General features: G+C 39.5%; 2 protein-coding genes across 2 annotated transcripts; one reads left to right on the forward strand and one right to left on the reverse strand.

Moving 5' to 3' along the window:
• Window positions 1-214: 214 nt before the first annotated feature.
• Window positions 215-3311, forward strand: LOC135679538 (large ribosomal subunit protein eL20z-like). The gene is made up of 4 exons (XM_065193406.1): window positions 215-551; window positions 1396-1474; window positions 1626-1740; window positions 3097-3311. The coding sequence occupies exons 1-4, from the start codon at window positions 278-280 to the stop codon at window positions 3154-3156; spliced, it is 528 nt and encodes a 175-aa protein (XP_065049478.1). The 5' UTR covers window positions 215-277; the 3' UTR covers window positions 3157-3311.
• Window positions 3312-9220: 5909 nt separating this feature from the next.
• Window positions 9221-12938, reverse strand: LOC135679539 (uncharacterized protein ycf23-like). The gene is made up of 9 exons (XM_065193408.1): window positions 12693-12938; window positions 12557-12622; window positions 12402-12476; window positions 11499-11561; window positions 11351-11410; window positions 10576-10665; window positions 10375-10482; window positions 9920-10042; window positions 9221-9578 (listed from the first exon to the last, which is right to left on the reverse strand). Exons 1-9 carry the CDS (start codon window positions 12921-12923, stop codon window positions 9450-9452), a joined length of 945 nt encoding a protein of 314 aa, XP_065049480.1. The 5' UTR covers window positions 12924-12938; the 3' UTR covers window positions 9221-9449.
• Window positions 12939-15473: the final 2535 nt, after the last annotated feature.

A 15473-nucleotide genomic window follows, 5' to 3' on the forward strand; every position in this document is an offset into this window, starting at 1 on the left:
ATCTCCCGTATTGGATATGGGCCAAATAAGACAGTTCTACCGATCCTAAAATATACGAATAAACATTCGTATATGTAGCTGTACAAGGAATACACGAGTTTTGAGACGTACATAGGCTGATGTAACGGTACTCCGAGACCACTTCCACGATGGATTGTAACGCTTCTGGAGGATATATCGGAATACTTGTTACATAACGGCTCCGCATAAATGTAGGATCTCAGGGGTGGTGTTCCTCCCATTTTGGCGAAACCAGAAGCCTTTGGCGAGGAAGACGATGAGCTCCGGAGAAGGGAAGAGCCGAGGAGCCATGGCCGATCCTTCGTCCCACCACCCTCAGCAAGCCCAGCCCCAGCCCCAACCCCAACCCCAACCCCTGCAGTTCCAGTCCCCTTACGGCACCTTCGGCGTCCCCGACTACTCCCAGCCCGCGATCGGGTTCCCGCAGCCGGTCGCTCCTCCTGGCGTCGGCGTCGCCCCCTCCGCTCCAGCTTATCCTCCTTATTCCGCCGCCCCTCAGTATTACGCCCATGGCTACCAAGTCGTTCCAGGTATCGAATCGCTCATGTTCCTTCCCGAATCTCTGCTATCTGTGAAGTAAAAATCCGTAGCCCGTTGAGTTTGATCTTATGTTGCTGTCGCGTTAGTTTGATATGTTTTTCCTTGAGGATCGGTTAGGTTTACAGATTTGTGCCGTTGCGGATGTGATACGATGCAATTCTTCTAGCTGATATTTATGGTCAAATGCAATTCGATTACGGGAGGCCTTGAAATGAGGGCATTTCTGCTAGAAAACCTAGGTTATTGAGGTCGACCGTTGGGACGAGTCCCACCATGAAATTTGAGTTGAGCAAGAGCAATCTGTTCTTGAGAGTTTGTATGATTGATCTTTCATGTTTCTCCACTGAAAAATATGGCTACCATGTTTATTGCCTCTTTTCTAATAAATTGCTTCACTAAAATAAATCGATTTCAATTTCATATTAAATGGTGTTTTATAAAGAATATGTTTTAGATGGAGACGATCTAGATTTATTTGGACAAAATGGTAATTTGAGGTTGGGCTTGAATCTTTTGCCACTATTTCATGGATCGCAAAATGCCAAACAAAGATAACAAATACATTGCAATATTTGTATGTCTTATTTGGGGTAGAAGCATTAGCTGTTTCTGTGATGCCCATGCTAGTTAAGTATTTATTGTGTAGATTGATATTTTAAATTTATAGTAAGATACTTAACTGGACCATATGTTTTTTGTGGTGCATCTTTAAAATGTTGCTCTCGGTTGTTATAGCTTTTAAGTTTTTTTCTATATCAATATGTGAAAGTAACATATGTTAGACTTGGTTGTTTTAAATGGATGCACATGAGCATATTATTCCGTTGCTTTAAGGCTATGCTGGAGTTGCTGAAGGACGGCCATTAAGGTTGCGGCGTCTTCCCTGTTGTGGCCTGGGTCTTGGCTGGTTTCTGTAAGTTCACATATATCTTATTATGGTGCTCTCTAAGGGTCTCATTTTTCAAGTTCTGTAGCATTCTAGCAGTGTTTTCTGGTGATAATTAAGATACATATAGTCTAACTTTTGATTAACATGGCTATCATAACATGTATCATGCTTGAAGGTTTATCACTGGCTTCTTTCTTGCTGCTGTTCCTTGGTACATCGGAGCATTCTTTCTCCTCTTTGTTAGAGTTGACTATCGAGAGAAGCCAGGTTTTGTTGCTTGCACTATCGCAGTAAGTGATCATTAGTAATAGAGGTTACTGTGTTAAATTTGCATATTATGCGTTGGTTGCTGCTTGCATGCTCAGATTGTTTTGTACACTTGCAAGTAGTATATGGTTGGTTGTTGGATTTTGCTTGCCTACATACATACGTGAACCTGAATTTGCTCACCATATATGTCACTTAGTTTATGTAGTTTATTTTTAGCCTATTTTTATATTTGTTATTACATCTTGTATATGCATAGTGCATGTAACACGTGATATTAAAATTTCTAGAAAGACATGGAGGATGATGGACTTAGCTATGTGTTAGCTTGGAAATGCACTACTTCAGTGTTGGTCAGTTCAAATTTTGAAGTTTCATGAAGAATTGTTTTCTCAAAAGATATGATGGGAATAAATACTCTGTGCAGTATTTTGCTGGAAGTAATGATTCTATCAAGTATCTTGACTAAAAATGCCTGAAAAGGTTCAATTATTTCATGATGAATTAAATAATGGTATTGAAATTAGATTTGGTATCATGACTCAACTTGATTGACCAACTGACCAGTATGTTGAAGACCTGAAATCATCCGATGGAATCCATCCAATCCTGGTAAACCATCATAATGCTCCTCTCACTTAGCCATCCTTGTTTCTGATTGTTAATTGATTGAAGGTAGAGTTTAGATTCCATTGTTTACCAAGGAAATGATGACCACGTTCTTCCATGTTTCATTTAGATCCTGCCCACCAGACTAAACGCAATAACTTACTGATTGCTGAAGCTGGACAAGATTCTGCATTGTTTAGTTTTACAAAACATTCACGTGTCCTACTCGGGGGTACATTTGAAGACATTCAATATTCGTAGAGGTGGAGGATTTTTCCTCTCAACTGGACGAATTTTCTAGAATCTTTTCTTAGTGATATTAAAGTGTGCCTCAAGCCTTGGGTGTATAAATTCATGGATATCATGGCAGCATCATGTAATCAATGATAAAATTTGTGTTAATCTTTAAAGTTTTAGAATCACAAGGAAACAGTGGTGAAATTTTAAGAAATGTTATTGGCAGTTATGAGGTGTCATGTGGTTTTTTTTTAAGTTTTGGCATACAATTTAGCCGTTCCCGATAAACTCTCTTGTCAGGCTTATTGGTCACAATGCGATAGCATAGTAATAGGTTTTGATTTGAAATTTGGTCATTCTGGTATGTGAATTAGAAACTCGGTACATACTTTGAAAGATCTGTAAGAATTTGTTTTGCTCGTGCATCCTTTGTGCTTATGTACTTGGTTCTTTCTCAAACGTAGCCATTCCTTCCTATATAAATTTTAGAGAAGCATATGTTTTTATTGATCAAACGCTTTGATTATGGACAGGCTGTTGTTTTTGCAATTGCGGTTATTCTTGGGTTAACAAAAGAAACTGATGCATGGTGATTGGTGTTCAAACCTCAGCTGGATTTGGGTAATCTATGCCTTGTCCAAGCCTTGTAATAGACAAATTTGATCAACCAAAATATGAAGATGCTACATCTCTTATCTGGGCTTGTAAATTTACTTCTGATGATCAAACTATTTATGTCTATTATTCATCCTCTCATGCTTATTGGCAGGAAATGATTCAAGTAGCGATCCCATGCAGCAGGGACATTAATTGTCCATAATGATATGCTTTCTCTCAGTATTTGATTTTTTTCAGTGTTTATATGACCACCAGAATATATTTCTCCTCAGTGGCATGAGCTCAGTTTGCAACAGAAAAGATGCAACAAAGCAGTCTATTGGATTTTCAGATTGTCCGGTCTAAATTTGACTCTTTGGGAGCTCAGCATAACTTGAGACTGCTGAAGTTTGATTGTAGATGGCTGTTTTTAACTTTAGAATTATGCAGATTGTTTACTATCTTTAGGTAAGGAAAAAGGTTTCACTAATACCAGAGAATGCAGTTTTGAATGAAGACACGATGATCAGGTCACGGTGAAATTTTTGTTCAATGTAGCTCAGTGACAATGATCTCGTAATAAAGAATGTATGAAATGTTTCAGACTGCGTTGGTCTTTCTGTGCTACTGGCGCTGATTGATCGAGAGGGATCGAGAGGGCAAGTTTAAGCAGTTCATCGCCTAGTCAGATTATGTTTCAGCAAAGGTATGGTTGCTTGCCATAGTGATTGATAAATACGTTAACTGATATCGGTTTGGGAAGGTTTCATATCAGCCAGCTTATTATAACAACGGGTTTTAATAGTTATTGAAATCAAGTATTAACGATCTCGACTGTTCTCGTTTCGATATTGATTTTAGCATATTAAAAGTTTTAGAACATATATATCCACTGATGCCTTGGTCTTGTTTAAATCAATCCTAATCGCCTAACCAACCCAATTTTATTCAGCTAATTCTATTAGATTTAATTAACTAAATTAGCCCACTTATTAAAAGAGGGAAAAAGACAAGTAAAGGTCCACTTGTCCGTACACGTGTACATTTTCTCATACGTGTTGATAAAAGATTAAGATGATATTGCTAGAGGTAGTCTCAGATAATTTTCTAATAAAATATTGTGTAAAAGGTGGATCATTTTTAACACAACCAAGGGAGATCATTTTTTTTTTTTATCATTCACGTTCAAACTCATATACCTCGGGTTACTAATTTGGGCATCAAAGGAATTAAATCAAGAAATCTTTCTTAACTCTAGTCTTTATACAGGTGGCATTTTAAATGCTCGATGTTTTCACCTTAAAGACACTTTGAACAACCCTGCGCATATGGGTCTGGGCCATGTTGGGCTGATGAGAATATCAATAACTTTTTCCTATAATATTTTTTTTAGTGTTAAGAAGGCTTGATCTCACAGAAATGATCGCCCATCGACCCTCTCGATGAACGCTCAAGCAAAGAGGCTTTACTCTCGACCCATAATAATTTCATTAAAAGGGGGCAACAACCACCCTATTTGCACATGGGTGCATTTACCTCGATGCAGATGTCGATGCAATATCGACGTTCGTTCAATGACCAGGATTTCTCACCCCTAGGGATGACCCTAAGCCACTTGCTCGTTCTCATCGATGTGTTTTTAAATCTCACTCAACAAGTGCAAACGCTAATAGACATGTTATAGGCCATCACTCTGCTTTTGCCCTAGTTAGCTCAATAGGCAGTGCCACCAGCTCAGTCGTTGTCACCAACTCCACCGACACCCATTGAGGTTCCATGACCCAACGTGGTGCTAACATCCAAGAGGGCCCAAGACCCATTATACTATCAGTCGAGGGGGCACTTTAGTCCCCAACTATGAAATTTAGCGGACTGTACTACCACTTTACCTTTTCTGAATTTGAGATCCAATTGACGGAGTCGATATAGGATTCCCTACAGATCCAACTATGGCAAATGGAATGATATTTAGAGGAGATACAACGAGAGTTCCAACAATCAGAAGAGGAAGCACTAGTCGACCCTACCTTGGGTCGATCATCGTTCACCCAAAAAATCTAAGAGGAATTGATTCCAACAAACTTTGCCTCTCATCCTTAAAGGCATTCAATAGTAGTGTCGACTTGATGGGGCACATTATAGGTTTTTGTGCCCAAATATTATTGTACGATACTTCAAATACCCTAATGTGTCATACCTTCCTAACCATGTTAAGAGGCTCAACACAAGAATGGCATGTCCGCCTATAGTAACTTTCCATCAATTCTTTTGCCCAACTTGTGAGGGAGTTCGAACTTCACTTCCGCGAGTATATATGCTTATGGCCACCAGCAATAATGCTTCTCAGACTTAAGCAGGGGAAGGAAGAAATACTCATAGATTTTATCATTTAGTTCATGAACGAGATTCGAGACGTGCTAAATGCTCATCCATCACCCATAATACTGACCTTCAAGATGGGGTGAAGGCCCTCTCGCCTATTTTGATCATTGATAGAGAGATCACAAGTAACTGTATTATATGTACTTTAAAGGGCCAATTAATATATCACCACCAAGGCAATAGTCTGAAACAAGCGTGAGGAATCACACAAGAGGCCTAAGTAGGAGTGGTCATAATCAGCTTCGACCCCAAGGTCACCGCATTGAAGGAGAAACAGATGACCTGGGTTACCTCATTCAATTTTTTCACAGATAAAAAAGAAAGAGCTTTTAAAAGACTCTCACCCGATGAATGCTCTATCAGTAAAAAGAGATAAGTCCAAACATTATTGGTTTTATTGGGATTATGGCCATAACACGGAGGTTTGTTGTGACTTAAAAAAAGTAAATTGAAGAACTTATATATCGGGAACACCTTGGGTGGTTCATATGAAAGCACCGAGAACCATCACCCTGACATCAATAGAGAGGAAGATTGACATAAATATTGGTAGACTGGGCTCAAGAGAGATGACTCCTCAAATAGTAAGGCTTATGCCCAAACTATCATTGAAAAGTGCTCGTGAACAAATGACCACCTCAAGGGGACACAACTTTTTTAAGTCGTAAGGCTTATGCCAAGATATCATTGAAAATCGCCTAAGGATAATGGACGATCTAGATATAACCTTCAAGGAGAAAAAGATGAAGTTCTTTGACCTAAATCATGACGATGCCTTAATAGTTTCTATATGGATGGGCAATGCTTGAGTAAAGAGTGTCATGATTAACATAGAAAGCTCTGAGAATATTCTCTACCTTGATACTTTCGAAAAACTCAAACGGTTAACTAATGACCTTACTCTTATGACTTTTTTTATTGATGGGGTTTACTAGCAACTCTATTTCGTCTCTCAAGATAGTGAATCTATATGTCACATTCGAAAACGAGACTTGTTCCAAAATAATATTGTCTAAATTTATGGTAATGAATATCCCATCGACATACAACTTGATCATAGGCCAACCCACACTAAATAGATTGAGGATGATGGTATTGGCCTATCACGTGGCGATCAAATTCTCGATAAGGACCGGCATTGGAGAGCTGAGAAATAACCAAAAAGAGTTACGCTAGTGCTACTTAACAGTGATCTCTCTACCGAAGAAGGCTTGACCCAAGGAGCTACCTATGGAACCTTATGACTTCGTCAAGTTTGTCCCACATCCTAAGCCGGTGGAGTCGTCGATTGAAGCACCCTTAGACAAAATTGGTGCTTTAGAAAGTTGAAGTTTGACCCAACTAGATCTTAAAAAAGCTAATGCTAAACTAGAAAGGTTATCCAAGGCCAAAACTAGAACCTCGGGATAATAGAAGGGGTGGTGCCTCCAAGAACATGGACACATTACAAACTTAAAGTGATTCTACTCTTGAGGCATCCCTTGAGGTTAGGCCAAGGTGACTATGCTCTAAGCATCAAGCCTTAATCTACTATGTATTTAGTGTTAGTTGTAAAAAAAAAAATATATATTTTTAGAGTATATGTGTTGTAAGTTGTGAGAAAAAAAGTTTTGAAAAGATTACACCAACTCGGCCTTTATATTCAAAGTAAGACCTTGACCTATCGAGGTAAAGACTAGTCGGGTGGACAAACCCTATGATACAATAAGAAAAAGATATAAGGACTAAGTCATATAGGTAGACTCGACGACTTAGTAAATACCAACACCTCACAAGATAAGACAAAGATCTCCTCCTTCTGAAACTTTGCAACTTGCTCGGTGACTTAGAGTTGCATGCCCTCATCAAATTCAGTTCTCAACGAGACATTGCTCGACCTCTTCTAGTTGTCTCACCAGCTCGACTCATTGAGCCTCTACCTTAACGATAAGTGCTAGGTTTTCCCTCTTCCTCCTCGGCCTCTCTATCTTCATACAAAGATTATCGATCATAAGAGACTACTAATGAACGAAGAAGTTAGTGTCGATCATAAGAAAGACTATGATATAAATGTGATACATACCAATACAAATGAAAACGGATCTCGAATTTAGATCAGGTCATATGAGAATGACTTACGTAAGAACACAACACATATCCATGTCGATAATAAATGTTGAAGATTATAAATGCAAACAAAAAAAAAATCAGCTAAACAACCTCATTTGTAGATTTCAAGCAGAAAATGTCAAATAATCCATACTGATGGAAGGTTGCTGAATATTCACATGATCAACTCTACACGTTAATTTATTTGTCTTGTAATAAATATGAAGTCAAAAGATAAAACTCGTTAGAGCATTCGGAACTGCAGCTACTGCAGAGATAAACGCATCAGTGACACAAGTATACTTAACGAGTGCTTGAGCTTGTAAGCTGCATAAGCTCCCAAGTCCTGCTACAAGCAGAATGGCCGCAACTGCAGTCGGAATTAGTCGTCTTCGCTTACTCAGAGCCTTTAGAACACCTCCGTATTGCTTCATCTCGTTTGTGGGTCGTCCATCCTTTGCACTGACAGGCTTTGGCAGAAGCACGTAGAGGATCTCTTGATCAAATTTGGCCTGGAGCTCTTTGATGTTGCAATGCTTTCGGAAGCTGAAAGCGACTCCATTGACCGTCTTCTATAGCTTGCTCTCCACCGATCGTTAGTTTCGATCAAGTGTCGAGTAGAAAACCTTTGGTTCTTCCTTCCTGAAACCAAATCCTATATCGAAAGGCAGATGGAGAAGGAAAGATGTTCCAGGTTCATGAATCATGTCATCACAAGAAATGTGCTATGGTTTCGTTCAGATTCATATTTAGTCAAGTCCAGCTTGTTCTTAATCATTCAGATTCATATGAGAGGTGTTTAAATTCTCATATTTGCTCAAGAAAAGAAGAAAAAGAGGAAGACTAGATGGAGAAAGCATGCCTGAGACATCAACTTTCTGAAGTTGGCCACACTGAAGCAGCTTCCATGAATGAAATTTCTTGTTCTTGGTGGTGATTCTTTTGGGCAACTTCAATCAGCGACAGAGGAGCCGAGCCATGTATGTGGTTTTATACGTGCAAAGAATGCAACAGGGGAATACCTCCAAGGGTTTTGCTTGGGAGAAGAAACGTTCCCTGCTGATTCCTTCGAGGTTGTGTTACTCCAAACTCTTTAGTTGGAACTCCCTCGATTGGTGTGTACTATATATACTATAGGAATGTGGTTGCCCATTTGGCTTCTTCAATGGAAATTCTACACATTAGCTTAGGAACCTAATCTCTATTCTCGGTGGATCATTTTTAGTGTTCTTCATAGCGAACAGTGAACGAGTGATACTCGTTATGATGTGCTATGTTGTTAGAAAACCAGCATTAGTGTTGGAAAGCAGAGACTACATATGGATTGTAACTTTACCTTGAACTGATGATGAAAAAGAGGATGAAAGTAGCAATGAAGATGATGTTCATTAGCCATGAAAGTAGGTTGAGGGCCAACATTTTCGACCCTCAATTTCACGGCAAGTCGGCATCTCCGATGCTCGCCCTTGTAATCAATCCTGTTTGGTTTTCAGGAGCAGAGTTGTGATAATTGTGCAAGTGTTTGAGCCTTTGTTTCTTCCTCATGCCATGCCGGCAGAACTTTAGAAGCAATGTTGTGTTTCCTGGTACTCACCGAACAGTAATTTTCCTCTACATTGTTTGCTAGGAAAAGGTTGCAAACTATGACAAAGATCAATGTCGATCACTAAAACACAACTCCCACATCGACACTAAGAGTCTTTCCAGAGATGAAAAGGAAGAGCTGTTTACCTGTCGATTCTAACTTATGTAATGATCCGAGAGATGGTCATATGGAATGCAACTATTGATGTTCATATTGCATATCAATGACATAACGCTACTGCCGAGCCGAGCTCAGCTCCTCGGATGCACATCTGGAGAGTAGGCCTAGTGACTCAGCAATACTTTTGACTTCTGCGATCATCGCAACCACATCATTGAGCTTGTTCACAGCTGAACCCACACCCTGCACTCAGAGAAAATAGCAGTCTCCCATTATGTATGACATTTCAGATGATTCATTGCTAAACAAGATCAAGTCTCATCAAATTTCCCCATGATGATATCCTATTCGGTAAGAATGCCGTGTCTAAAAGCTTTAGCAGAGCAGGCAAAGCAAATCTCCTATTCCAAAACTCAAATTGAGTTGATTCAAACAATAAGATGTTTGATGTTTGTTTGCTTGTCAAACACTTAAAAAGCTATTGGGTTGTATGCAATTCATTCACTCTCTCAGGAAATAATAAGCAAGAAAAAGCACAGTAAACTCAAAGCTATCACAAAAACAGAAAGAAATAATATGCATACCACTCCTGCTGCTCCTGCTGTTAAGGCCATCGGTGCTGTAACAGCACTTAATCCAGATGAGCACATAACTGGAATTTTGACTGCTCGAGAAATGGAATATGCAGCCGCTAGTGTTGGTGTTGCCTAATGTCAAACAGTAAAATAATAATCAAATTGTGTTAATACAATACCGGAGAAGTCATGGAATCGAATAAGTCTAATCTTCATCCAACCTATAAATGTTTTATTCATTCATATGCAAAAATCCTTTCTAATTTTGTTTATGAGTTAAAAAGGCGTATATCGACAATATCATACACCTGGATAAAAAATAAATCAGCGAAGCTGAAGAATAAAATTACTACAGTATGTGAATAAGAATTCAAACTTTAGCGGTGACAAACATTGGTCACCCGGTTTCACTGAGACTAGCTATCAACAAGAAGCAGTGCATATCCGAGAGAATACCGTTATACCTTCTCGATCAGACCAAGGACACCAGGTTTCGATGGACTAGAGTATTTCCCTCCTTCGGTTTGAATTATATCAGCACCTTCCTGTTCCAGTAACTCAGCTAGCTTCACCTGTTATATAATCAAAACCAAAAAAAATGTAAGAAGAATATATCTCTCATGTTAAAATCTGATTTCTTAAGTGCATAGCACAGCATGAGCTACCTGATCAGGGAGATTTAGCATATGAGGCACAGTTACAGATAGTGTAACAGATGGAAGAATTCTTCTTGCATCCCTTGCTAGCTTTAGAATCTGACAATTCACCAGAAAGCATAATAAAGGAAATAAAAACAGATTCAATGCAATATTAAGTAAGAAACTTATCTTTTACGGACCCATGTAATCTCTAGAGAAGTCGAACGAAAATAGGAAACTACAGTAAAATCAGTAGCTACTAGTCACTATTAAACCATAAAACTTGAGCTTAAAGCTTACAAATTGACACCAATAGACAATTATCCTCCATTTCAGCAGTGTGGCTTCTAAATATAAGTTGGGACTGATTAGCTTCTAAGTATAAGTTGAGACTGATCAACAAATTTGACTCTCTTACATAGTATAACCGCAATGAGGTACTAATAATCTGATATGGAATGAGCAATTGCGATACGAATCAATCATGTCCTGGAATTATACATCTCTTCAAGCATCGATCTCATTATAAAAAAAAACAGAATGGCATAAAGCAGTCTGCATATCGGTGCCTATAAAATTCTCCCAGATAAAATTATAATTTGCACAAAAAGAAATCCTTCACATAGAAGTTAAGCATAGATGAAGTTTATTACTTATGATAGTTGAATATTAAGTCATGTTCAAACTGTTCGAAACAAAAATAAAAGAATAATACCCTTGATTGTTTCATTGAACATGCTACCTTGAGGAGCTTAGAAAGAAAACATGGAAACAAATGCTCGATGGTGATGGTTCTGCATACCTGCTCGGAGGAGAACTGAATACCCATCTCATAAAACGAATCATAATTACCAATTTCGACCTGTGTACACCAGAAACTTCTAATTATATCAGAAACAAACAGATGAGATTTTTTGCAAAAGCCTGGTCTCTAAATTAATAATCCAAACCATTTGGGCGCCTGCTTCCACTGCAGGAGGAAACGCTAGAGGATCTACTGAGGAGACACAGATCTGCCAAAATATAATTTTCTTAGAAAGAAGAGTTGAAGTAGCTGATCAAAAATCTTTCACATAGCAGAATGAGTACATTAATATTGCATCCATTAAGCAAATATTCCATATCTAATCTTCCTTAACCTATTTGCAAATTCTCCTTTTGTTTTACCTTTCCAAATTCCAGCACCTGGAGAACATTTCAGTGCAATTTGATACTTAACAATAGGGAAATCGGACAGTCTAATTTTTCACTATGAGGATTTACTTATAATTGCTCTGTTCATAATATCAACTCATCTATGTCTTGTTTAGGACAGTATTGTACTTTTACTTAATTTCAAATAAAACTGGATTGACAAGAACAATGTTAAAATATAACTAGCAATTTCAACAGCCATCTTGAAACATTATAGCTTGTTTATGGACACAAGAATCTCGAAGTATACTTACCATATTTGTCTCAGGCTTCCTATATGACAAATAGACCACTTAATGCTCATTAAGAAGGAAGGAGAAATATTTATAATTGGCTCAATAATATCAAGTCCAGAGTGCCCACAAATGCATTGACTGAACCCCTATGCAAGTGAAGAACATTCTTCCCAGTTCATAAACATAATACAGAACAATACACTCCTACAACTAAAGATCAGAGAGTTGAGGGCTGATTTTTCTTCCTTAATTAAGATATGGCACACATCAATGTACATATATACTCATGCATCAGACTACCAACAACCACCAACTCTTTCAAGATCTAAACAAAGAAGTATAAATCAAAGATAATGATCCTAAACAGGTGAAAAGTAGAAAAACTAAGCCGCAGGAGTTGCTTATAAATTCCAAAAGATTTACCGGAAGAGAGGTCAAGCCCAAAGCAAGCTTCACCAATTCCTGGTCACAGGCTATATCAACATGCGTAGCACCCCCCTGTCATTTACGCAGGAAACAGAACATATAATTTACATGGGTTCGAGGCAAAGAGAGACCAGATAGTTCAGTGCACACACCTTCTCCGCAGCTATAACGACGGAGGCCACCTTGTCTTTGTCGAAGTTTTGGAGTCCTGAGATGATCTGCAGAAGACAAGCAACCAAATCACTCGGCACGGAGAACAGAGGCACCGAAGAGGCTTCGAGAGCAGACCTTCAGAGCTCTCCTCTGGCGGAAGTCTCTGAGGACGGACTCCTTCACTGTCGAAGCCGAGGCTCTCGTGGTGAACGAAGGCCAACGTTTTAGTTGGCGTCGGCCAGCGCGTGATGCCTGCCGCAGATGGAGGAGGGGGTCAGCGCGGCCATGGAGCTGACCAGAGGAGCTTTGTTTGGCTGCAGGGCACAATGGCATCGGAAGGACTCCCGCCGCTGCTCCATGCGCCATTCCCTTGGAGATAAGGCTCTCCGCCTTTACTTATAGGCCAGGAAAACATCATCATATGAATGGCGCACGAATCTTGAAGCCCTTTTATACCGTTTACGATTAGTGCAGGCAATCCCACAGAACCAAAACGCTTTCAAGGAAGTGCCTGCGTTGGCTGCTGTCACGTCCAATGCAATACGATCGTTCAACGATGTGCTTTAGCTTCGTCTTAAATGGTGTGTTTCTCGTGACGAGAGAAAAGGAAGATAACATCTTCTTCAACATTAGGCACGCTATGGGGGGAGCAAGCGGTTCTTACAAACACATGGTAAGATTCATTACCATCTCCGTCGTAAAAGAGTGCAACGTGAAGTCAAGAAACCAAACGAACACATGGACGGACACAAGACGCAGTAAGAAGTCTCCACCGCTCGGCTTATGCCGGAGGTTTCGGTTTGCGATCGCGCCGCTGCTCCGTCCGCTGTGCTGCCCACGTCCCTCTCCCTCTTCGGCGAAGAACACAAAAAGACGAGGAAAAAGAGAGAGAAGATTTAGTTTGTGTTGAAGGGAAGGAAGACACGACAGCAGTCATGCTCAAAGCGAAGGATTAGAGGTGGCAGCCGCAGCAGAGGTAGAAGCAGCAGAGGGCGCCCACGAGGAGGACGGCCTCGAGGCAGTAGAGGATGCGGAAGAGGAGGTCGTCGAGGAAGGAGAAGCGGAGGTTGGGGCGCTTCCACCGCCAGCAGTTGGCGAAGCGGAGCTTCCACGGCCAGCGGCATCCCCTACCGCCGTTCAGCTTCCGGAGCCAACTTCCTCCGCCGGGCTCGGCCGCCATCCTCCCCTTTCGCAACAAGCAGCGGTGGGTCTCTCTTCCCCTTTTCACCGTGACCGAGGAATCGCAAAGTGGATGGGAGGCAGGACGGCGTCCAGGAGTTGTTGGGGGCGGGAGTCTATTTAGAGGAAGAGGAGCAGAGGATGCGTCGGGAAGTACGCATCCGTTGGTTTGCGGTGACAGAGAATGAGAGCGTAGATGGTTGATTATAAGTCGTCCGATATTGTTTTGACGGTGATGATGACATTGTTTGTGGAAATAAGTCATCCAAACGAGTGTATCTATTTTTAATAGGGAAATTAACCTTAAAAAAAAACCTCCACTAATTATATTGGAAAAAATTTTAGATTCTAATTTTGCTTTATATTTCCGATTATTTTCTCAAAGCTTTCTAAATCGATTCGGTGAATCGATTTTGATGATGAAATATTTATCCATTTACGAAGGAAAAAAAATCCTCTGATAATTTCTAAATAGAAAGGTGTCATCCCATAAAAACCAATTAACATAGCCTGTTTTAGGTAAATTAACCTAATAAAAATAAAATAAGGAAAAAAATAGGTGTCATCACAAAATATTCCTTTTTTAATCAAATGTCTACCATTCCCAAATCACCTTCAAATTTATAAGAAACACAATACTAATTAATTTAAGGAATCCACTGATTTCACTTCAACCCAAATCAATCTTGTCCTCTTGATGCATGAACAATCTAGTTTGCATTGTATTTGAATAAAATTGATTAGTCTATAAATATTTTACACATATAATAAGTTATCACACGATATATCGAAGAGGAAGAAATAAATAAATACAGAAAAAAGAGAAAAAAAATTATTGGTTGAATATTAAAAATCTTGACAGTAGATATGAAATATTCATTTTTATAAATATAAAAGACTATCAATCAAGAATATGAAGAATTATTCTTCAAATCAAATCAAAATTATTTAAGATCATTATATGATGTCATTATAATTTTTTTTCTTATAATCGAATTTATGAAAGGGGATAGAATATTATAATAAATTGAGTTGTTTTAGTGATGTGATATATATATATATGATTCAATTATTATTTTTCTATTCTTAACAATCTAATATTGTTTCACAAAAAATCTATTGCCTTTTCTATTACTATTATTATTTTCCTATTTTTCTCGAAAAAATGGCTTCTGTTGGTGTAAACAACTTTAAGCTATGGTCTCGGAACCAATACTATTTGGTTCGGATTCAGATGACGGGGATCTTCCTTGGACGCTCCTGTCGACTGCTGAGGTTGCCAATCACGATGTTCCGATTGGGACGAGGTCGTCGTTTCCACCGGGAGAGAACCCCCGCCTGCGCCTTTGGTGGACAACCTCCGCCTTCGCACGTGCACAAAGGTCGGGTCAAACTCCGATGATCAAGTTAATGGATGGTCCTCATGAATTTTTCCTCCTCCTTCTCTCCCTCTCGTGCGCGAGGGTTTTTATAGTGAGAATTATCATTGCATGATGTGCCTGCTCGTATGGAGCAGGATCGTACTTCTGGTAGCGTCTGATATTACCGTTGGCGTGACGTGGGGGATCGAGCCTGAACAGGATGTTAATGTGCCTTGGTAGTCGTTTCGGTCCGCGTGGACCGGGTGCCTCATCAAGTCCATAGAGGCATGATGCATCATCTGGTACAACTGATGTCACGTGAGTCTTATCATAATTATTACCCTCGTCAGCTCCCTAAATAAATCTCATCGTGTTG

This window comes from Musa acuminata, chromosome BXJ1-7, assembly GCF_036884655.1.
Source record: "Musa acuminata AAA Group cultivar baxijiao chromosome BXJ1-7, Cavendish_Baxijiao_AAA, whole genome shotgun sequence".
Taxonomy (NCBI): Eukaryota; Viridiplantae; Streptophyta; class Magnoliopsida; order Zingiberales; family Musaceae; genus Musa; species Musa acuminata.

Coding starts and splice junctions, on each gene's coding strand:
- LOC135679538 (XM_065193406.1), top strand. CDS start 278: ATGAGCTCCGGAGAAGGGAAGAGCCGAGGAGCCATGGCCGATCCTTCG. Junction 552..1,395: donor TGGCTACCAAGTCGTTCCAG/GTATCGAATCGC, acceptor CGTTGCTTTAAG/GCTATGCTGGAGTTGCTGAA. Junction 1,475..1,625: donor CTGGGTCTTGGCTGGTTTCT/GTAAGTTCACAT, acceptor TCATGCTTGAAG/GTTTATCACTGGCTTCTTTC.
- LOC135679539 (XM_065193408.1), bottom strand. CDS start 12,923: ATGGCGCATGGAGCAGCGGCGGGAGTCCTTCCGATGCCATTGTGCCCT. Junction 10,666..11,350: donor TTCAGTTCTCCTCCGAGCAG/GTATGCAGAACC, acceptor GTGAATTGTCAG/ATTCTAAAGCTAGCAAGGGA. Junction 10,043..10,374: donor TCCTTGGTCTGATCGAGAAG/GTATAACGGTAT, acceptor GTTTGACATTAG/GCAACACCAACACTAGCGGC.